The sequence below is a fragment of the Plectropomus leopardus genome, chromosome 10 (genome assembly GCF_026936395.1).
Source record: "Plectropomus leopardus strain MGB_pleo_1.0 chromosome 10, ASM2693639v1, whole genome shotgun sequence".
Classification (NCBI taxonomy): Eukaryota; Metazoa; Chordata; class Actinopteri; order Perciformes; family Serranidae; genus Plectropomus; species Plectropomus leopardus.
The window spans coordinates 18,947,714-18,971,671 of NC_142185.1; the positions used below are offsets into that span (position 1 = coordinate 18,947,714).

Genomic DNA, 23,958 nt, shown 5'->3' on the forward strand with positions numbered 1-23,958 from the left:
CTAATATCAGATCAGTCCATAAAAACAAATTTCCCCCCTTGCAGTAATAAATATTTTCTGCAATGAACAGCAGCATAAAAGTCAACTACATCTGAATGACAAATTGCCATCTCTTTAACAGATTGATGAAGCCAGCAATATTACATATTCCATTTGTGAAAAAAGCTCAGGGGATGGAAAGAGAGAGACAGAGAAAGTCACAAGGCTCCAACCCCCTCTTCATTCACATTCACATTCACACGCCCATGGCAAGCAGAGCTCCCAGCATAATGCCCTGCAAGAGCCCACAGAGCAATTACAAAGGTGCTGGTTAAATGTAATGCTAGTTGGGTCAACTCGGTCTAAAGTTGACAGAGGCGGGTGCGGAGAGGGGGGCACAGTAAAGACCAAATGACTGTCTCTTTTCTTTTCTTTCAATGACTGCTATTGGTAGTTTAAAGCTGGGCAGGGCGAGCCTGATTCCTTTTGTGGAGAGAAAAGAGGTCAGCGCTCTCCAGCAGGGCTGAGGTTTGAGCCCTCAAGGAGCCATCAGCAAATGGGAGCCTCCAGCTATGACATCATCTCTCAGTGTAAACCATTTAGTGTTTAATCAGCCCGCTTGGAGCCTTACAAGACAAATATCTTTGCTTGTGGATGTCTCGCAAAGACGAGGGCCTGCATTAAACAGATTACTCCAGCTGCCGGTGTTTTAATATAGTTAACATTGCATCATAGTACTGCAGGTTAATTATCTAAAATCATTTTGAAACAAATCAGAGACAAAGACAACAGCAGATGCAGAATATTTTTCATTTGAAATACACAAATACTACATTAAAAAAAAAAGGTATTTGCTGTTCTGCTGGTGATAACTACATCTAGCCTGGAAGCCTGTTAAGCTGCTGTGAGGAAGTGGCTTTCTGAGAGTTGGTCAAATCAAATCATTCAGGCATCACATTTCACCAGGAACAGGGTAGGGTTTGTCAGAGGGTGAGGAAACCTTTTTGGTACATTAGCATTGCAGATGTACTGTATGTTTGCATTACTTAACACAGACCAACTGAAAATTGTAGTTAGTCCTGTGCAAATTTTAGTTTGGATATTGAGAAAGTAGACATCAACAACAGTAGTGAAATGTAACTAAATACAAGTGCTCAAATACTCTACTTAAATCCAAATTTGAGGCACTTGTACTTTACATAAAAATGTGAAGAGTTTATGAAATATTATTCATTATTAGATGACATCAGTCAATTGACAGACAATTCCCACCTATTTTGATAAACATTTTTGTTATTTTCTATTCTTTTTTTATTTCTAATTTTTTCTAAGTTTTTATGGGTGTTTCCCCCTCCTTTTAAAAAAAATATTTTTAAATTAATTTCCCCCCTAAGAAATGCATTCATTTTGTGGGGTGTTTGTTTTATTTATTTATTAATTTTAATAATTTTGAGTGTTTTGTTTATTTTTTATTGTTGTTCTATAATTCATAGTTTTCAGAGGTGTTTTTTCTATTGTTTTAAATGATTTAGAGTTTTGGAGGTTTTTTTTCCATTTTTCCTTTTAATTTTTTACATACAACAGCCTCATATTTGACTGAAAGGGAGACTACACAGTGTTACACAACAGGATTTTATGTTGTAAAATGTATCAAAGTATTGTTTAGACCTAAATCTATGGGAATTAATATGTTTCGCAGCTGAGATGAAGGTATTGCACATACAAACTGTGGCCTAGGTGCTTCACTCGTCACAGCTTCAGGGCTGTGAGGCAACCAGAAAGCCAGAAACAATCACAAGAAGGCAGCCGAGACCAAAACTTTGACTTGTGTTGCCGTTATACAACACAACAGTACAGGCATACCATCCAGGCTTCCAGCTGTGGGGCTGCATCTCTGCAGTAGACCTAGGAGGAATTGCAAAGGGGACTGTAAAAACAGCAAAGGTCATTGAAATCCTTGATGAAAACCTGCTGCAGTCTGCAAAATATATATATAGAGTGCAACTTTGCCCCTCGAAATAGAGCTAAAATTGGTAGTGGTTGTAGTCCTTTACTACGAAATGGGATGACCCTTTAAGACCCTGATAAGTGATCGGTAGTTGTCAGTGCTGGTGCTTACGTAAACAGATGCAACAAGTGTTACCTGCTGTGGTAATTTCTTTTATGTGGGCTATAGGCATCATTTTGCAGCTGTCAGGACACTTGCAATTTGTTCTCAACTTAAGGTTCATGTCATTAATTTATCAAACAAGTCTTTGAATAACAAGGGAACACTGCTTCATTACCTGGCCACTTTGTGGTGCTCTGTAGGGTAGGGTTAGTAACCTGTGCTCCTAATCTGCCAGTCTGATTTGATATGAGAGGAGCGAAAAACAAGTGCAGCAACTTTGCTGCTGGACTTGAGTTCAATTTCTGGCATCATATGCCATCACATGGGGTGAATATGGCATGGAAATATGTCAAAATGCAGCACTGACATGCATAAATCAGCAAAAACAATGTTATTTAGCCACTGGGACATTGGCATACTCGCATTTTTTTTTGTTTTGCTTGTTATAAAGAAAAGGACCATAATATGTTGAAATGACATTGAAATTATGATATCCAGAATCTTATTCTGGATGTGTGCCTCTTAAAAACCTCCGTTTGGAAGGCCATGTAGCCCTTATACTTCGGCCTACCTTCCTATCCCAACAAGAGTCTAGACATCCCAACCCTAACTGTGAACATGCAAAACAGCGAGGCAAGGGCAAGGTGGTAGGGGCCAGGTGTGTCTTGGATTTGGGCCATAGTCTATGAGACAAGGTTTTTGGTGGTGCTTTATCATTATGTTACTTCTGCTGGAGAGAGTGGACATTAGAGCCACACAAGCAGAGCAGTTCCCTGTGAATGTAAGTGCCGTCTCCATGGTTACTGTGATAGTATAATTTTTTTTCAACATTTGCATAATTATCACCAATTATTTGATGTCAAATAGTGGGTGTTTGGCCTAAGGCACCAAAATGGTGCTCACATGGGTGGCTATCAAAAGCTATTTAAAAGCGAAGCTTTTAAATATGAATCCTGCTCTGCAGATTGTTTTAGATTCACTAATCAGCTCAGCAGATGCCTGAGTCATGCAGAAAATATTTCATGCTGAATCACAAAGACAGATTTTATATAAAACATCCAGCATTTTACATTTTATGTAATGGTGCAATGAAATTTTATATTTGAGCTTTTACCAAAATGTATAAATGAAAACTTTCACCAAACATTTTATAATTATCAGTGCAAACTGCTTAGAACATCACAAGATACGTCTAATAATTTTAATTACAGAATTTAATTAGTTTTACTTCCATAAAAAAATGGTATCATTATGCATTAACTTTCACTGCGGCTAACGCTGATGGAAGGTACTGTTAATCATTGGTGAAGAGTTTCTAATGAATGGCCAGGCAAGGTAGCATGCTGTGTAAACGGCTGATGTCTTTATCAGTGAACACAGAGGTGCATTCATCAGCGAGTAACCCTGATCCAAATGTACACATGCTTTCACCTGAAAAGCATTCATGTCCGCCTACGTCATGTAGTTCACCTTTTATGTTGCAACATGCAAAACTAAAGAGTGTGACCTTAAGAGTTACTTCTCTGCAGGATTATTGTTTCTAACTGGCATCAGCTGCTAAACTAAAAATATCAGTGGTTTCAGCAAAGTTTTGGTTGCTGTCCAGACAAAATTAGAAGTCAACCTAATTGGGAGAGTTACTGGAGAACAACTTTTCTCAAATGTGCATCTAGAATGAGTTTAGAGTTAAATTTTGATCTGATTTTGTACTTTCTGAAAGACACAAGCACCCGAAGAAGTACCCTGTTGGCTTAGTTTGTTAGTTAGGTAGATATTGATCTTTAACTTTACCCTAAGGTACTTTAAAGCTCATCACCCTAATAAAATTTACTGAATGGTTAATTTAATTCAGGCCACTTTAAGTAGTGGTGACACAGCCAACATTAAATTATTTCCACACCTCCCACACAATACAGCATTGTTAGCTTAGAAAAAAAAGGCAGAGCAAACAGACAAAACTTTTAGCCTCCTCCAACTCAAGACAGTCAAAACTGTGGTCTAGTGTCTGAAATTGGTTGGTTCTACAAACTCTCCCACATAATAAAGGTGTAACCAGAATAGGCAGGCTACATGGTTAGAAACCTTGGACACAACTTCCCTCTCCCTCCCAAAGAAAGAAGAGTTGAATCTCACTAAATTCTACCTCCCAGCTCCCTTAAAGTCAAGATAGCTTTAAGGAACAAAAACAAGGATTTAGTCATCTCCTTTCGAGCCTAACTTCAGTGAATCAAAACAAATCTGGTATGAAAGTAATCTGCAGGTGCTCTTATTCAAAATGAGACCAAACTTTTCTAAATAAGTCAGTTTTTGGGTAAAAACAAATGTCCTAAACTTGTTTATAGCCCTGCTATAAGCCTGAAATGCCTTTTGTTGTGTGATTTCACTCGTGGCCCCCACTGGCTGGTTAAGAGGAAGGAAGAGTCAGTTGATGATGGTATATAACAGAGCAGTGAATAATTTTTAATTTTTTTTATTGTAAATCACAGCAAACCACGAGAGGTCCTTAAGCATAGTCATCAATGTGTATTAAAAATATAAGGGTGATGGGTCCAGTAGTATGCGAGATAAGCTGCAGACAGACAGATATACACATGCAAGCATGATGTAATCTAAAATACCTTAAATTTACAAACTGCACAATTATGATCAAAATATACTAAGACATTTAAAAAGCTGGAAAAATAAACATTATTGCCCTCTGGTGGACAAATAATAAAACATTTATAAATTAATTCAATTATACGCATCAATGGACTTCTGTACTAGGGTATACTGATAAATATGTGATAAGCTTAGATTGGCCAGTCATGTCCGTCCACAAAATTAACAGTCAGGCAATGTTGCTACAGTATGCAAAAGCAAGCCTCATTCAGCATACTTTGATGCCCACCAGATGTTGTTTTGTACAGCTGCATCTCAGAGGTGAGGGGTAAAGTGGGGGGTAAAGCAACAGAAAAAAAATAGTATGAGTATATCCAAACATCGACTGTGAAACCCCACATATAGTCTTGTTGAAGATAAACTCCTCTTTTAGACTGGCTTATCTCAAGGACAGGACAGTGTGAGCCATTTTGCCAATTAGACTGCTCTGGTTTAACCTTGAACTGCACTCCCACAGCTGCAGCTCTATCACAGCCTCCAGCCTCTAAGAAGCTATTGAGGAATGTCCTCCCAATATAACATCATTGCAAAAACTCACAGTCTCAAACTTGTGTGGGACTTTCTTTCTAATGGCTGAACCAGGTGCTATTTACACCAAAAGCTAATGGCTAATGGCTCCCAAATATTATTGGTCACTGTTGCTCTGAGTGCTGAAACAGAACTGGACCAAAACGTTGCAGACAGAATGCTATTTGCTTTACTGAGCCTTCAGCGTGCACATATGACGAGAATTACAACTATTATCAGGCTACACAGATACGCATAATGGAAAGCTAAGCTACTTTACACAATAACAAAACTGACTTTGCTTAAAAGTGTTACGATTCTACAAAGAAATAAGAACTATTTGGCCAATTTTCTTTTCTGCTTAGTTTGTTGGGACTGGATTTGCACACCATATTTAACTCAAATATGGGACAGAGAAGATATTTGAGACGGCTTTACGAAAATGAAACAAGTTTTCATCACTAGAACAATGCAGCTCTCTAGAACATTGCAGCTCTGCAGCATATAAATATAGTTCACAAGAAGGTGCCATATTTGTAACACAGCACATATTTCGGTTTGCTAGATGGTTTACCTTTCCTTTCTGTGACAAGTGACTGCATTGTAAGTATGAAATGATAAGAGCAAGCCATCATAAAGCAAGAATATATAAATCTACAATAAACAATTGAGAAATTTTAAAGGTTTAAGAATTTACACTGTATTTCTGATGAAACAATGTTTGTGAACATGAACAGTCACAGGAACAACACCACAGTCAGATTTGTCCTACCAATGCAAAGTACTGCTCGACGTGTGAAGTTTCTGTCAGCATTTATGCTCCTTATCAAAGTAATAATTTTTTGTATATTTGCAGAGTCCAGTGAGAGCCTGCTCATTTGAGGTTTAAAACACCATCTTTTATAATCAAATGACACATTGCATCCATGTCAAAGATTAATTGCAAGAATGTGCTTCACAAAAACATAAGCCAGCCAACAGCAGTGTGGGCAAATTATTGTGAACAGAGTGTGAACATATTCATGAAGATAAAAAGTTTGAAAAGTTGTACACATTGTAAAAGAAAGCTCACATGGGGTTCATCCAGTGCAATCTAAAAAGACGGCTTAAATTTAGAACGATCGGCAAACAAGAACAGAGGGCAGCCCTTCATTAGTAAAGAGGAGAAATGTTCAGGAGACAGTACAGAGGGTATCCATGCAAGTTTCCTACCCGCTTCTGCAGACAAAGTGGTGTGATGGCAGGCAACGTGACTCTTCTCGCATGGAAATTCATGCTTCTGCCTTAGGTGCACAATTAACTATGTGAAAAATATCCGTACATAGCAACAGAAAATAAGGATAAAGTACAAAGAGTAGAACTAGGGATTATTAATAATACAGCACTTAACACAGAAGAGTTTTCTCTATTTAGTAACCATTTTGGAAGCGATAGAAAAACTGTTGCTGTGACATCCTTCACAATACAAGTGTGAGAAACTAAGTCGTGTCACCTCCTCAACAAACACAAACTCCTCCTTTGTCCTTGAGACTGTAGAAGCTTGTTTCCTTTTCTCTCCTTTTAGAAAGGCAGTTCCAAAAAACAAAACTGAAAAAAATTAAGGCTTTCCCAAAACTATTGTAAAATACTTGGAATCAAAGTAATAAATTCTTCCCGGTGGCGATGGGAAAAACGCAACAAAATGAGCTTGAGAGCAAAACGAGCAACAAAGTAAGCTTTTCCCAAAAGTCTGTGGATCAGTGTGTGTTTTGCTTACTATTAACCAGACACCAGATGGCTATTTTTAGTCTCAAACATAAAATACACTTCCCTCAACACACATTCACAAGCATTTTTATGGAAACTTTACATTAATGTGTACTTTATGTGTGCAAATATTAAACATGGAGCTGGGCAAAAAGTAATCATTAAACAATCCACATTTTAATATGTGATTAGATAATGTAAAAACTACAGAGTGTATATAGGGAAATTAAAAAATAAGGTTTATTCTTGCACTATAGTTTTCCTCTTTGAGCAACCACATTAGATCCTTTAGATCTACATCAAACTTCATCTTATTTATTCTCTTATTATTTATTCTCTTATTACATATGCTTTGAAATTGATACAATGCTTTGGCACCACTGTATCTTAATATGACCATGCCCTTTAAAGGTGCAGTTGGCAACTTTTATGAAAATAACTTTTTGTCATATTTGCAAAAACTGTCACTACACCCATCAAGTATTACAGACCGTAAAAAAAAATTGTGTCTTTCAGCCTCGTCCTATTACCTCCATTGGCATTTACTAGAAAATAATGTGACACACAGAAAAACAACCAATCACAGCCAAGGAGTTTTAAGCAGGGTTGTATATCATGTCAATCACTTTTCTTGTGCACGTTAGGTTTCAAACTCAAATGTTTTCAAAAACACATTTTAGTGTACAGCTTAGCTGTAAGGTGTTGGAAACAGTTGGCTGATGGGTTAAGCACCACCTACTGACTGAGCAAACTGTCTCATTTTACAGCTAAACAGTACACAAAAAATATGTTTCTGAAAACATTTGAGGTAAGAAATGGGCAATGCAGTGACAAAATCTTGATTAATATTTAATCAGTGCTTCCTAGTTTAACAGTTTGGCCTAAAGACTGTACATAAAGAAGGACAATGCATCTCCACTTACTCTCACTTTAAAAAATGAAGCCAAAATATCCCTGAGACGTCTCCTGCGAGCAGCAAGCAAGCGTCATGATTGACAACTGCGTTAAAGACTCCTCTGCTTTAATTGGCTGTTTTTGTTCTTGTCCTGTAAGGCCACTAGAAACATTATACAATTTTCACAGACTGTTACATACTGCTGTGTGGATATAGTGACAGACAAAATTCAATCAATCCTTAGTTAGCAACTAATATATGTTATACTTATGACCTACAGCTTTAAGAGACAGACAGAGAGAATAAGAGATACAACATAGCTCTTACTCCCCCAGCCTCAGTTCACAACCCACATCTGTTTTACACACACACACACACACACACACACACACACACACACACAAACTAAATTTTAAAGGTTGACAGGTATATAGGTTGACAGGTATATTTTGTACCTGCTGTGGAGAGCAGATGCCATTTCCATAAAGCTGCACTTATAAGGGAGAGACAGTTGTGGACTACAAGCAGCCTAAAAGTCATGGTCTGATGACGACCACACACATACAAACTTAACAGCCTTGCTACTGCAATGCTGTATATTTAATTAATTGTGAGACGTGCAGTGTATACCTTTTCAGTAGTTTATATTTTTGTTTTTGGGTTGTCATGATTCCAGAATTTTAAACTTTGATACCAGAATTAGATACCATGGCAAAACACAAAAAAGTCCTGGGACACAAAACACTTTTTTTCTGCATTAACAGTGCTGGTACAGAAAAAGTCACTGGAGACATGCCTCAAGTCATGTTTGGGGTTTGGGAATGATTAAGAGAACAGATTTGCAGATAGTATCTGGTCTCATGATCTGATAGTATCACTTTAAATAATAAATCCAGTATGGGGATTTGGAGAGCAAGTACGGAATGAGAAAGAGAGAAGGATGGTGAATGTGGTGAAAACGGACCAATGAGAAAGTGAAGAAGAGAAGAGAATAAATAAATAAAGTAAATAAATGCTGCAGATTCTCAAGACTAACAGAAATTTCACGTCTTGTTTCCAAGCTGCTTAGCAGCGCGGTCGACTGCGCACCTTGAGTGTCTCCCCTGGTGCTTTTTACAACCACCGCCAGAACTGAAACCATGAAGATGGCTAATTAAAAAAGGAAAAAACAACAACAAAAAAAGGGTCAATAAATGATTGTCCCTTTTTATTGTCAAAGAAAATAGAAAGATTTTACATACGTTTTTGTTTTGTAAATGACAGTTTACTATTGCTTTTTTATTTCACTAATAACATTACAAAAGGGATGTTGACTAACATATTCTGCAGCCCTAACAGCCACAAGTTGAGAACCAGTAGATTTTCTCCTGTCGTTTCATCTGTGCAACCTTGGGTTGAAAATCTGACTGTAAATTTGTTTTTTATAGCTTTGGTATTTTCAGTACCATCAAATTTCTAATTAACAGGGTCATACTGTTTTAAACACGTGGTATCAAAAAGTAGCATCGAAGTAGAGATAGTTTTGACAAGTCTAATTATTTGTGGTGCAAAGCTAGAAGTGTGTCCCGGAGAGGTAGAACAGCTTAGCTTGTCACCAAAAGCTCTTAAAGCTACAGTTAAAAAAAAAAGCCTCTACTCTGCATTTTAATAATGTGCATGAGTCTATATTTCTTTATCTCTTTGCCTGCACCAATCACTGTCCTCTATTTCAACTCATGAGAACAGACAGAAGAAGAAGAACCTCCCACGACAGGCTTCATGTTTATCTGGAAACACAGCGCATTGACTTGTGAGAGCGCAGACAACCAGACGCTGCTAGTTATCACACAGCTAAAATGAATTGGTATTAATGGAGCCAGAATGATAACAGAGTCTCCACAACTCCCATAACAAAGCCAGCTCCAGACACATTGTCCTTGACCACAGTTGATTCAATCAAGACTCCTTGCAAGCTCTGTCAAAGTAACAAGACAGCAACCAGAGGTGCAGTGGTGCGTGTATGTAACCAAGGAGTGTATACCACCCCGGGGCAGGGGGATTCACAGTATACCCATCTAAAAACAGTCGCAGATATCAGTATCCATCCTGCAGAGCAAGGACACAGCCAGTCACGGTACAATCTTATCTACTGAAAACTTTTGTTCCCTATTTAGCACCTAGCCTGGAGAGAGGTGAAATCAGTTCCCCAAAAGTGAAGCCAAAATATCTAGATCACCCCGTGGTGGCTGGCTGCAGTATAAGTCATAAACCCCCCCCCCCCTAAATGATAGCAGATAGGAGTAGTACAAGTCAAATAATTCTTTTCCCAAAGTTGGTTTCTGTCATTTAAGGTATTCCTTATCACCCCGGAAGGGTTATACTACAGAGCAATATTAGTGCCTTAGCGAGGTCTGTTGAGTGTAAAGCCAGGGTTTGCTGTACTATGAAGGTGGATCTGTTTTAATCTGGCTAGATCACCATGGTAGCTTATGTGGCAAACTTAACCTGGTTCGGGAGCAGGTTATGTTATGAGTTTCAGCTTGAAATCAGCTGAAAAGCGTCTTTCACAGCTTCTTTGAGGAACGTCACTCTATAATCAGTGTCAGCATATGAGCCGAAAATGTTATAAATACACTTCAGAATGATGTTAATTTCATATTAAATGCGATATAATTCCTTCAAATCATACCATACTGTTAACACCTCTTATGTTTGGAATATGCTTCGTTCTGATTTGCTTAAGTCCATTTTTACACTGCCGTTCTATTACAGCTGATAGATTAGTCTGTTGGTATTTATCACAGATATTATTCAATCCGTAAAAATCATTTTACTTTGATTTGTCCAACAACTAAAGTGATTTAAACGTCTCCTTAATTATGGGGCAGTGTCCGATCTAAATATAGTTCTTGATTATGGTGTTAAAATCTGCTGCTTTAAGTTTTAAGTTTCAGAGCTGCACAATGAGCAGCTGACATGTTCGAAATAACAGAGTGATATAATTGCCTAAATAGATCGCCTATATTAACGTGTGCATTCACTATACATCATTTTCTGTCAGCGCTTGCCTTTAATAAAGTAACAGTGTTACTTTGTGCTGTAATACATTTTCATATTCTTCAAAGGCATTCAAAGGAGTCTAAAGCAGAGAGCCTGAGTTAAAGAAAGTTTATAAACTCCTTCTAGGTTCCTGTTAGCTCTGACTGAGGCTGCAGGGTTTGTCGAGCCAGCTCAGTTGAAAAGAGCCTGGCTCTGTTGAACTGGCTTTGTATTTCTGGCATAATTTTGGGGGTAGAGAACAGCCCAAAATACAAAATTAAACTTTATTAAAAGGAAAAAGACATCATGTTAACCAGGACATTGACAACAATCTCAAGTTACTACAAGGGGAATGATGAGTTAGATGTTATGTAAGATGACAGCATTACAACGGCAGCCATAGCCCTGTGAGAATTCAAAAGTTGATTGGTGCCACTCAAATTACTGTTACTTTAACAGATGCTGAGATTCAGACATTAAATCTTGAAAGCGTTGCAGAGCATGAAGTAGCATAGAATGGAAATACCTAAGCAAACTACCTCAAATGTACTTCTTTTTGAGTAAATGTATTTGAGTAAATGTCCTTTGATACACCAATCTCTGGCGCCATGAAATCCAAAGCATACTATGTTTGAAAGGTGTGCTGTGTCACTAAAAGTTAAAGAGACCAAGTTTCCGTGACATGAGGGATGCATTTTAATTTATACCATGCTATGTTTCACTGACTAAATCCAACTAAGTTGGCATTTCTAGGTGCATTCACACGGTATTTAGTGCTGCTGTCTGGTTCTGATAAGATCAGAAAAGAGTGTGAACTATTTATCAGTGTGTGTGTGTGTGTTTCAGAGAAAGAGAAAGAGAGAGAGAGGGAGGGAGAGATGCTACTTATGTTTGACATGAAGTCACATTCTGATTGATATCAAACTACTCTCACAGTTTAATCCCTGGTTGTTTCTGTTTACATATGACCCGGGTCTGCAGCTGTCATTCCACACATCACAGAGAAATCATAGAAAGTAAAACAAGTCACTGCAGTGTTTGCACTGACATTCATCGACACCAAGAGAAAGGAGTGGGTTCATCTTGTAGAATTAATGTGCTATATTTGGTCTTATCACTAAAGGTACAAATTTTGAAGGAAATAAAAAAAAAAACCAATCAGACAAATAAGAAACAACATTCATTCCATATGACTGAAAGAGGAAAGAGAGTGAGACATTATGAGAAAAAAAGGCTGCACCTGCACCAGATGACTCCTTTATATAACACATATTCTCTGTTAGGCAAAAAGAAAACAAACTATGCACAGAGAATACAGAACACGACTCTTCCTGTCAGTGATAAACCTAATGTTGATTCAAGTTTAGAAAATTCAAATGATGCATAAGGTAAGGCTTCAGCAAATCTCTGATTGGTCTGTAAGCAGATTTCTGACAAATTATAAAAAGCTGAATGAAGATAACATGAATAATTGTTTTATATTTATAATAAAGTGTGAGCCTGAGGACCCTGTTACATCTGCTGTAGAGAAGACATTGAACATGGACATGGTGCATCTGAAATAACATCTCTAAAGGGGCAGGCATTTCCTCTGAGTCATAAGGCTGAACTGAACACTCAACACCGTCTGGACACGGGCTGCCTGTGTGCTTCTGGTTTCTGGTATGAATCCAAGCATGACTGCCCACTATATTCCTGGAGAGTGTAGGCTGTGCCAGAGAGTTGGACTTCCTCAGAAACTGTTTATTTTGCCATTGTATCATGAAGATATCGCCACTTCTTCCATGATGTTGCGCTCAAAGCCAGCTGCCCTCATCAACAGTATTAACATAGAACTGTCTTCACACTGGATACGTTTACATACATACTAATAATCCACTATTTTACAAACATGACAACATTCAGAATTTGATATGGCTCATAAAAACAGCATAGATATCGGAAAATGGGCCTTTTTCCAAATTTAGCATTTTCCAAATAAGATATGGGATATGCCAGTATTATCAGTATCAGTCGGGTTTAATATTACTATTTAGGCATGGAACTAACACATGGAATAATGTCTCATTTGAGGTTTTTACTGCAGTTTGTGACACAAGGCCTCTGTCATCCTTACAATTGGCTCTGTGCATTGTCATGGATACATTGTACCAACAGTTTGCAAGGCTGTTTGTTAAGGATGCATGCCCAAAATAAAAGACAATGTTTTTGGTCAGAAAAAACCTACCTAATGTTAAACATTATGAAAGACTTGGATATCAACAGGTTTTTTAATATGAGCAAATATTGCAGCACCAACCTTTACAAGGTGGTTAAAAAAATAAACAGAAGAGGCTTTGTTTGCATGATACAACAAGTCCTTCACTGGTAGGAAAATAGGAAAAATTCCTATTTTGATGCAAAGAGGCAAGTTAACAAGCGGATCCAGCCATTTCACTTTTTTTAACCGGAGTATGCAGAGCTGCAAGTAAACAGGAGTTTTAGTGGAATATTCCTTTTCATTAGCCATGTAAACAGCTTGATGTGAATATTGTCTTTTTTTAGAATAAAAAAAAAGTGGACTATTTCGTACATGTTAATGTACTCAGTGACCAACTGGTTGCATGACAGGTTTCTCATTCCTATAAAGATTAATAGCATCATCATGTCATAATAAATTTTGTGTATTTGTGTACTCAGTGGTGTGGTGGCTGGGCCAATAGTCTTAGAATCTGAATCCTTGGTATTGCCAGTGGGCACTTCTCCTGAGGTCAAACTCAAAAGTGCAGGAGGATTTTATTTCACAAAGTAATCTCTTATGTTACGGCTGTATCTGAAACAGCTGAGACAGGTTGGGACACAGACTTATTTGCCAAACCGATCTTGCATATCTATCTGTCTTAATCACAATCGTACCTGTAACAAAGCATCTTCATGTCAACACACTGACATTATATGCTTTCAGAAAGGTATTCATCCCAGGGCAGCTGACGGCAAATCTAGGTTTCTCGATGACAAAGTGTGGCAGTCATGACTCGGTGGTGTTGTTATGGAAATGTACCATTACACTGCAAACACAGGGCTAACAGGGGGCTTGGATAAACCAGTTTCTCACGAGTGAAATAGCTTTAAAGCCTGCGTAAAACAAAGTGATGTTGCGCAAAGGGTCTTGCCACAATTGTGTAAAGCCATTCAAATCAACTGCAGTAAAACTAAAACATCTGAATTGTTTAAGATGCCACATCAACAGATGCCACTGCTATTTTCCTTGCCTGCTCATTTTATAATCTAAGCCTGTCCTTAGTAGAAGATTATTATTTACAGATAATTGTAACTGATGGGAAAATTACTACCTAAAAAGACACACTGGGGAAGCTCAATGGACAATTTTCCTTTATAGAAGAGCTGCAAGGGTGGGTGAGGGGATGAGTGCTGCACAGTTGGAACAATGATGTCATTGGTTTCTTGAGTGCTACTGAAAGAAGGTCATAACCCTGTGACATGAGGATTGTGACACAAAAACAGCTGTTCACTCTGACATACTCCCTTTGTCTCCCCAGCTTCGCCGCTGAAAAGACTAAGTGAGAGGCTGTCAGGCCCATGAGGTGCAGGCACAGGCCTCATCAGCGAGATACATAAGGAGCACTTTAAGATTTGCTAACAAGGAAGCCACATTGTTGCCGAGTGAGGTCAACAGGGTGTCATATTGCTCCTTCACTGAGAAACTTGAGGATTATTGTCGCATTTGTCAAAGAAAATGCCAAATCCGTGCAAATCCCTGACCTGTATTCACAATAGGCTGCTGAGAGTGCAGGAGGATTGGCAATCACTCTGTATGAATTGAGTGAGGATGGCACAGAGTAGAAGGGCTCATTTGAGACTTTGTGCATCAAGTGGAGACACTCCGGTGTTAGATAATCAAGCAATCTTACCACAATGCATGAAGAAGAACAAATACCAGTTTGACTTCACTCTTAAACCAATCACACAAACTGCCTGCACAATGGAAGCTTCAGAAAAAAACACTACAAAAGACAACTTTCTGAACGCATTTTTTCATTTTCAGCATGAAAGCAACACATGAGCACAGAGAGATCTAATGCTGCTGATAGTCCTTGGTAACTGCTGAGCTCTGTAATTTCAAGCTTTCCTATGAGTCATTGCCTTGAGCTGCCCCCTGCTGCTACACATGCACACACAAATACACACATATATGCACACACACGCACCACAACGATACTGTAAAACCTGAAATCAACTTCAGCATACAGTATACAGATCCACATCCAGGAAATATCTAGTGGTTGACAAACCAGACTAATTTAACAGCCCTGGAAAATGTATAGACAAAATCCATTTTGAAACCCATGCACTTTTTGAAGCAGACCCATAATTGTTAGCTTTCCAACATAATGAATGTGCTCTCTTTTTAGAATTTGGCAGTAAGATCTGTATAAACGTACAAATCAACAGCAGATCACAGGGTCATATTAAGTAATATCTGGCTGAGTGTAATAATACATTTTCTCCTGACTTGCACTCATAAAGAGATGTAAATAAACTATTATTCATCAGGAGTTGTATCACCTACATCGTGTCTGTGCAAGTTGTTGCAGGCAAAAAAAGGAGATCAGAAGAGTGTAGGGGCAAGAAACAATAGCTGAAGAAAAAAAAAATTCAAAACCAAAAGCACAAGAGCTAAAAGCAATGCTTTAAACAGTTTGTTTATCTGCTTTAACATAAGCTGCAGAAGTTAACATGCTCATTTAACTAGCTTACTACCAACAGTGGTAACTCTAACTTTCAAAGCCAAGAACAAAGAATTAATCTAGATAGACATTTTTGGAGTTCTAGAGAGCCTGCTTTGTTCTGTCCGACCGTAGGAACTATAAATGATCATAACTCTGAGAACGCCTTTCTGGGGAACTTTTTTTAGCTCCTATGAGGAATGTAAATAAAGGGTTATTGCTCGAACACAGCAAATGCAGCAACGGCAACCATTGTTTGCCATTGTTTTTAAAAATTGTTAGCAGTGTAAACAACAAAAAAAGACAAACAACAGCCTGTGATAAAAATAAAAAGTCACAAAACACACAAAAATGGACAAACATAGTCCCAGCTTTACCTAGCATATATGCGTAGTTGGTAATACAACGTGATTTTGACACGTCAAAGTGAAAGTAACATTGCTGTACCAGCTGCCAGCTGTCTTACAATGCGTCACTTAAGTGTTCCTATAAGCAGTGCAAACGAAAACACACAAAACGCCCTTGAAGGTATGTAGTTCTTGGGGAGCTCCATAGAGGGAAGTCAGAGAGTCCCAAGAACATTTTGGTCCGACAACGCCTGTTATGTGGGGTTAAGTCAAGTCCCTAATCAGGACCAACATATCCACTGTGTGGAAACCAAGAATGTGCTATAAACAATTTAGGGTGATGCTCACTGGTCTGTCCTGTTCTTTATTTGATTTTGGGAAGTACGCTGGTGCTTTTACAGGTATCTCCTTGTCAAACAATAAAGTCGGTTAACAGCAGTTGTAATTTCAGCTCGCATGAGAAGCCTTTTATTCTGTTTGAAAATAAAGATACATTATTTCCAAAGTTACTATAAATTTCGATAGGTAAATTTGACACAGTTATCATTGTCAACTGCCATGCTAGACTAGAAAGCTTGGCAAAGCAACAGCACCTAAGAGGGGTGAGGCTTAGTAGACAGCAAGGCTATTCAAAGGAGGCTGGGACATGCTTTTTGACACCAATGGAGGTTGGGCTGTGACACATGTGCGATGTTACTGAGGCTGCGACGTTCGAGGATTACAGCAGACAGCCCTCGAAACAAAGGGATGGTGTCCGCTTAGGTGCTCTTTAGGTGTGCTCAGCCTGACAGACGTTTTTGGGTACACTTGAATGGATGGTAGTAAATATACAATAGGAAATTTTTATATATAAATAATTTGTTTATGTTCTTTTATTGAGGACCTTTTTACTAATTGTAGTACAGTCATTTTCACCCATATCTTTTTTTGTGCAAAATATATTCCCACCCATGCAGACGCCTCGGTGAAACGAATAAATCACCCCCACGTTCTATGACAGTGCGCCAGCTATTGAGCCTTTCAGCAGGTGCAGACCAGATTTCCCTGTGCATGTCTTTTTAACCTCCTTGGTGGGCGGTCAGTTGGTGATTAAAGTAAGAAAAAATGAACAACAAATTGTCAAAATTAAGTCAAGATCAAGACTGGAGTAAAAGCTTTTTCTGCAGCAGCAGGTACTGCCACACATTCAGCACATTGCAGATCACACACCCTGTGCTAAAACAAACAGACAAGAGTAGCTGTTCGGCACTAAGCCAGGTATTTCCTGGGTAAACTAGACGGTTATAATCAAATTTCACTTTAAATATCCACAGGTGCTATCAGACCTCACAGGTTGTGCTCAATTTTGTGATGTTTAGTGACACTGTATGTAGGTACAAACCTGTGCTCTCAAAAGTAGTAACACTGTACGTGTGGACTGTCTGAGTGTGCTGACAGCATTATTATTTCCTCACTGCAACACATTTACATACTCATATAACTGGTTCTACCATACATATGCCCTGAAGTTTCAGCATAATCAAAAACCAAACATGTAACTATGCATCTTTGTTAATCTAAGTGTGTCCTGCTTTTCTGGCACTTCATCCAATTAAATTTAGCATAACTATGCTGCCTGACGTAACACATGTGAAAGGTTACAAAAGAGCCCTTATTTTTTTTCCATATAATATGCCTCTTTGTCTCACAATCACACTCTAGGACTGTAAATGGGACACTCACCTGAGTTGCACTACTTTTGGTCCATGGTAATAAACATTCAGAGACAAGGGGGGAGAGGGTTGAGGCGATAAGCTCAGGAAAAGGGTTTGGAACAGGAGAAGAGAATGACTCCTCTCCCTCTTTAATGCTCCTGAAGGACAAAAACACAGAGAGAGAGAGAGAGAGAAAGGAATAGACGCTGCATAAAATCTTGCTTACTTACAAATTTCATATCCATAAAAACATGCTTTCATAGTGTCTTGGGATTGAGTATCACTAACATAAAGAGACAATTCACCCTAAAATGAAAAATACATGTTTTTCCTCTTACCTGTAGTGCAGTCTAGATTGTTTTGGTGTGAATTGCAGAGTACTGGAGATATCAGCCTTAGAGATATCTGCCTTCTCTGCAATTTAATGGAACCAGATGGCACTTGGCTTGTGTTGCTCAAAGCGCCAAAAAAAATCTACATTTTAAAAATTCAAAAGCAAGCTCTTTCCAGAAATCCTGACCCCATTACAAGATAATCCATAGACCTTTTTGTCAGATGTTAACGTTAAAATCTTGCGCTGTCAAAAGCATGATCCTTTTGTCCATGACTAGATGCATACGTCATTCTATGCAGTGATATGGTTAGGGGTGTTCAGTAGAAAGAAAATAGTTCCTACAAAAAACTGCTGATATCAAGGTTTGTGGATTATCTTGAGTAACCAGGTCATGATTTCTGTAAGGAAACAGTAGTGTTCAGTTTTTCAGATGTATTTTTTGGCACTTTGAGAACCACAAGCCGAGTGCCATTTAGTTCCATTATATTGGAGAGAAGGCAGATATTTCTGCGGCTGACATCTCCAACACTCAGCAACTCACAACAAAACAATCTAGACTGATAATAGAAATACAGAGGAAAAAAATGTTTTGGATTTTGGGGTGAACTGTCCCTTTAAAGTATCATACTGGTATACAGGGGCTTCAGTGAAATGTTGGATTAAGCAGTTACAGAATTTACACTTTGTGTGAGGTTGCAAGTAACTTATGGAGAAACTGCAGTTGAAAATGAAGCTTTAGAAGGATCATTACAAACAATAGATCACTTGTCTCCCTGTTTCGCCCGTCAGAGTTAGTCCAGACTGTAACATCGTAATGATGAATTAGACTTTATGCCAGCCTGATTTCGCAATCTGTAGCTTAGACAGCGGTTACAACATATTGCTGGTTCCTGTGTTGCGTATGTCCCATGTAGAGGAATGAGGATAAATGAAGCAAGTGATAAACAAACTGACAGAAACATGAGTCTGTGTCTGCATGGACTCCTCTTGCTCTCATCTACCAGACGGCACACCCCACTCACCATCAGACTTTTGATAAGATAATGAGAGCTGCCCCTGATTTTACCTTTATACTATAGCTAACAGAAACAAAAAAGTGCTCAAACTGCTGGCAAGAGGAGAGTTAGCTATAATACAATCAAAACATAGCATGATTTTAGAGTTTTTTTTGGCATTGTCTCAGATATCATAATTATGTGTCACTTATCACAGCCCCTGACAGATGCATCTGCCAATGTTGGACAAAACAGTAGCCTGGATGGACGTTTTGCTCTTTACTCCTAAAATGCATTCAACATGTCCTACAAGTGAATGAACATCTAAATCAGTGTTGTAAACAAATCATCCACAACATCATATTCAACTGTCATCATGATAAGGTAAGACAGAGCTAGATTTCAGCACACTTGCAGATGAGAGGGCCTAAGTTTGTGAACAAGGTGCCGTTCTCTGACTGACGCTTTCTGTACAGCTCTGTAAACACAGCAGTTACTGAGTTACTAATTATCTCCCACACACTAACAGGTGCTTGATTTGATTCCAGGTCTTTAACTGCACTGTTAAAAATAATACATTACACTCCATTGACAGCTGCGTTTGGGTCAAGCCAATTGTGTTTACAAGTACAAAGTCTACACCACAGCTTTCAAACAGAGCTCTGTGTGTCACTGCTGCAAACACAAAGACTGTACTATTCTTCAACAGGGCAGCTCACAGTGTTAAGTGTGGAGTAGAAAACACTAGTTTCAGTTTTGGTGCAGCTGAATTTATTTTATTGACTCTTGTAAACAGCCTGGTGTCACTCGTGGCAAGTGCAAAGAAAAATGAGTCATACCTGTTCCCCTTGCAGAGCGTAGTCCTGATCTTCTGGGCATTTGGTGTTGGTAAAGGAGCTCGCAAAGGGATGAGGGCTGGGCTGGGGAAGCCACTCACATTACCATTGCCACTCTGAAAAATCTCTGCTTTCTCTCCGAGGCTTCCAGAAGTGTGTATTCCGTCCAGTGTGTTATTCATATCACTCATGTGGGCCGGCTAAATCCAAGGCATCATCTGGAGCAGAGAGAAGAGACGAGCTGTTGGACTGGAGTGTGTGCAGAGCACAGTTAGAGCAAGCTGGCTGGCGGGGCTCCTCTGCTCACAGCTCAGCAGAGCACACGCACACACGCACACGCACACGCACACACACACACACACACACACACACACACACACACACACACACACTCACACACACAAACGTCTCTCTGGCTCATCTGCTGCCCACGAGGCTGGCCCAGTGGGGCAAAACGATCCCTCCTACCCAAACATGATCCACCACAATAAAGATATTTTTAACACAATGACTCCCAAAACAGCCATCCTTGCTCTGACACAGTAGCGCACTTGAGTCTGTTCTTGCTTTAATTTCCCTGCTTTTTTTAAAATATTTTTTTAATATAGTTCCCTTTGAAACCTGGAAGGCAGGAAATGTGCACACAAAGCACACTTACACAAAGGGGGTGTCTTTAGCTCAGTAATGGGTCCGCGAGGGCCGTCAGTACTATAAAACAAACTGTTCTTTTGTCATGGACTTCGCACGGGGATCCGAATTGCACTTTAAACTTAGTGCACAGCAGAAGGCATGGGGTTGTACAGAGTCGCCTGTCCAGCGGATTGGTTGTGTTGTGGGCTGTGTCATTCAGTGACAGGCTCCATGTGGGGGATGGTTGGGATGATAACATCTTTCTGAAAGGTAATGTGTAACAGAGTCTGACCAGGGGAGGACAGGCTACTGGAGATACAGACAAACAGGCAGCATAGGGTTAAAGCAATACCTCACTACATTAACAGAGGACAAGGCTAACTTGATTACTTTGGTAAATATGACAAGCTGGTGCAGTGGTCAAACCCCAGTTCTTTTTACCAACAACGGGAAGAAATACAGAGTAAGGAAAGACACGAAATTGGATATCAGAATAATAAAAGAGCGTACTTTTCATCTTTCTGATTGTGTATCTTGGGAACGACAGCTTTACAGAGTGCTCCAGGAATTACATTTTTCTGTAAGCCGATATGGAAGTTAGTGTCGCCCTGTCAAAAAGCCTATCTCCCATTGGATTTATCATTCTTTATGATACGTACATATTTCAGTCAGCATAATAATCTTCACAAATGAACACAACTTTTAGGATTTTTTAGGCCTAAATTAAATCGCCAGAAGTAAAAAGCTAACGTTTACGCTGTAAATGACCCACATCACTGTCGTTTGACTTAATGTCACCACCACAACGGGGTTAAAAAGCCGAGTTTGGTGTGATGACTTTCTGTTGTCTCATTTAACTTGTTGGCAACCACCATTTTAAAGACACATTAAAGCTTCAAAATTAATGAGTGGAGTATTTACTGACATATTTTATATCACAGAACAAAACGCCAATGTCTCTTGAGCTTGTGTTAACCACAGACCTTATTTCAGGCATCTAACCAAAATCCCAGTCAAAAAACCCATTGACTTCCAGACGATGGAACTGGCAGTGATAAAATGCTTACTAACTTTCGGGATCCCTGAGGCACTATTCTCAAAGGAAAAAGTCTGTAACTTTGAAATCTCTTGCTAAGCGATATAAATCAGAGTAATATGACCTGTGCCTTTCTGTCCCTGTTAATCCGCTCTTCCTGACATGTACACCTACCAGCATCTGTCACAATAACACAGCTCTGCATGGCTTGACTTGCCTTTAAACCTAAGTACTATATGTGCACTTATACCGCATACCATGCACATGAGGAACCAGCTGATCACCAGAAAACTCTTCGATGTGCAAGTGCTTCATTGGCTTAAGAGGTAAAACCAGCAGTGTTAGTGTTAGTGCCTGAAGCAGTGGGAGATGGGGGCAGACAAATGGTTCAGCTGAGGTCCAACAGTGGACTGATACAAGGACAAGAAACCCCGGGCAGTATGAGAGGGCCAGAAATAACCCATAGCCTGGAACACATTCTTCTGGTATCAGTCAATGCAAACGCTAATTACATTGGTGTAGGATGAATGCCAAATCTATTTTAGGGGCTTAATAACAGTGATTCACGGAAGTGTTTGACACAATTTTTAAAAAAAGCATGAGAATACTTGCACCAAAAATTACTGCAAAGGAAAATTGTCAGTGTGACTGACAAACAGAAAACTGTTATTGTTCTTTCTTGCATTAGTTTTGTACAGCAAACTACTATAGAGTGCCCCATGAATGAAACCTAAAACCCAGAAATTCCTAAAAGCATCACTAGTTCTTAAAAGTTGGCTTTACAGTCATTGTGGTGGCTTTATCCACTTAATGCCATTATTTACATCATGTACTTGCAAAATGGGACATTGTTTTTGCCCCCTTGTTTGCTTGTATGCACACATGCTATAATTCAATGCAGTGCAACAAAACAAAAAAAACAACAAAAAAATCCTAAAAGTTGTCAATTAATGGCTACTATAAATGGACCACGTTAATTATTTTATTGTGATATTTTAGATTTGTACAGCATTTTGTGTTACTTTTACACACTGGATTCTAGGTCACTTTACTTTTGGTACAAAACAAATAAAGGCGTCATAAAATGATTAACCAATATGTTATATTATTTTGTCTTTAAATGATGCACAGAATACCTTTTAACATTTTTTCCACCCTGTTAGAACTGTTCTATAATTAATAACAGGAGCAGTTTTGGCCCTCTTGGTCTTTTGCTAAGTGCCAAAAATGACATCATGGACACACACTAATTGGTCTAATGAGGCACTGGTGGCTGCCAATGACCCTTATCAGCTCTGCTTTCAGTGCCACAGCACCAACAGTGCCTCTACTCAGTTTGCTGGCCTGTCACAGTGCTGATTTCCAGGTTTTTAAGTGAAAAAAAAAAAGAAGTAATTTCACTGTTGCTCTGAAATAAACTTCTGATTAAAAAAAAAAAATAAATAAACAAAAGAAACAAACATGGGGTAGCACATAATTCATGCTCCGCTCCTGTCTAGGAGTCACCTCAACACTTTTGCTTATGCCATCTTGCAGGTCACCAACAACAGTGCATGGACAAGAAGATGGTGGAAACTGGATAATCCACCTTGCTATCCAGTTGGCAATGATGGCCAACGACCTGCGGCTGCTGGGTGTGTTCATACCACAGCTGTTACAAACGGCAAGACCTCTGTATTAGCTGAGAGGTTAGATCTAGTAAAGACACATAACTTTGCCGCCATATGCAGCGTTTCCATGAAAAACTTCAGGTATGATGCCCTTAGAACCGTACATAACCCAAATGGACATATACCTAGACCCTAGACATGTTTAGGGGGGCAATTAATTTTGAATACGATTTTGGCTTCCCTCGATTTTCAAAACAAGATAATCGAGATAAAATGATTATGTGCAGCATAATGAGTCTAACAATCTTGCCTTTTATTTTGTAAACCCCAAAGTCCCGACGTTTCAGAGAGCCACAGCACACTGCCCCTCTGGTTGTTTTGAAATTTCTCATTTTGTTTCCAGACAGGGTGTGCAGCGAAAGAGAGAGCACGGGCGACAACGAGCACGTGCGGGGAGAGCAAACGTGTATGTGGCGGTGATGGTGACAGTGAGGCTGCAGTGAGAGGAGCAGAGAGTATGACGTGAAACGCGGCGGTGTGATGTGTGAACAGTTGAGGCTGTTTATTATAGAATAAATGCTACAACTCTTAAAGACCTGATTCACGTTCCCATGTCCAGCTCGCCAGCTGCTGATCAAGTGTCAGAAGTTAGCCCCGAAGTTAACAAGCTAAGTTTGCTTTCTACTGGAAACAGGCCAGGCTTCCTTAAGGTGGACTGTTAAGGTGGACCCGCTTTTCTCATTGTAGCAACACTGAAATGTCTGTCTGCTGAGTCTCTCCTTAGTGAAACAATCATTGATCCCAATTCAAAATGCATTTTGCTGGTATTGATA

General features: G+C 39.1%; 1 protein-coding gene across 3 annotated transcripts in view; it reads right to left on the reverse strand.

Annotated features, from left to right (window-relative positions):
• Positions 1 to 23,958, reverse strand: part of grb14 (growth factor receptor-bound protein 14) — a 42,802-nt gene that overhangs the window by 15,473 nt on the left and 3,371 nt on the right. The window contains exons 3-4 of one of the 3 annotated variants that reach the window (XM_042495213.2): positions 19,853 to 20,067; positions 17,713 to 17,842 (exon numbers count right to left, since the gene is read on the reverse strand). In XM_042495213.2, the coding sequence (XP_042351147.1) occupies positions 17,713 to 17,842; positions 19,853 to 20,040 (318 nt within the window). In that variant the 5' untranslated portion in view covers positions 20,041 to 20,067. Of the gene's footprint in view, positions 1 to 6,469; positions 6,738 to 17,712; positions 17,843 to 19,852; positions 20,197 to 23,958 lie in introns of those variants that run through there. The other 2 variants (XM_042495215.2, XM_088083222.1) reach the window with 2 other exon arrangements.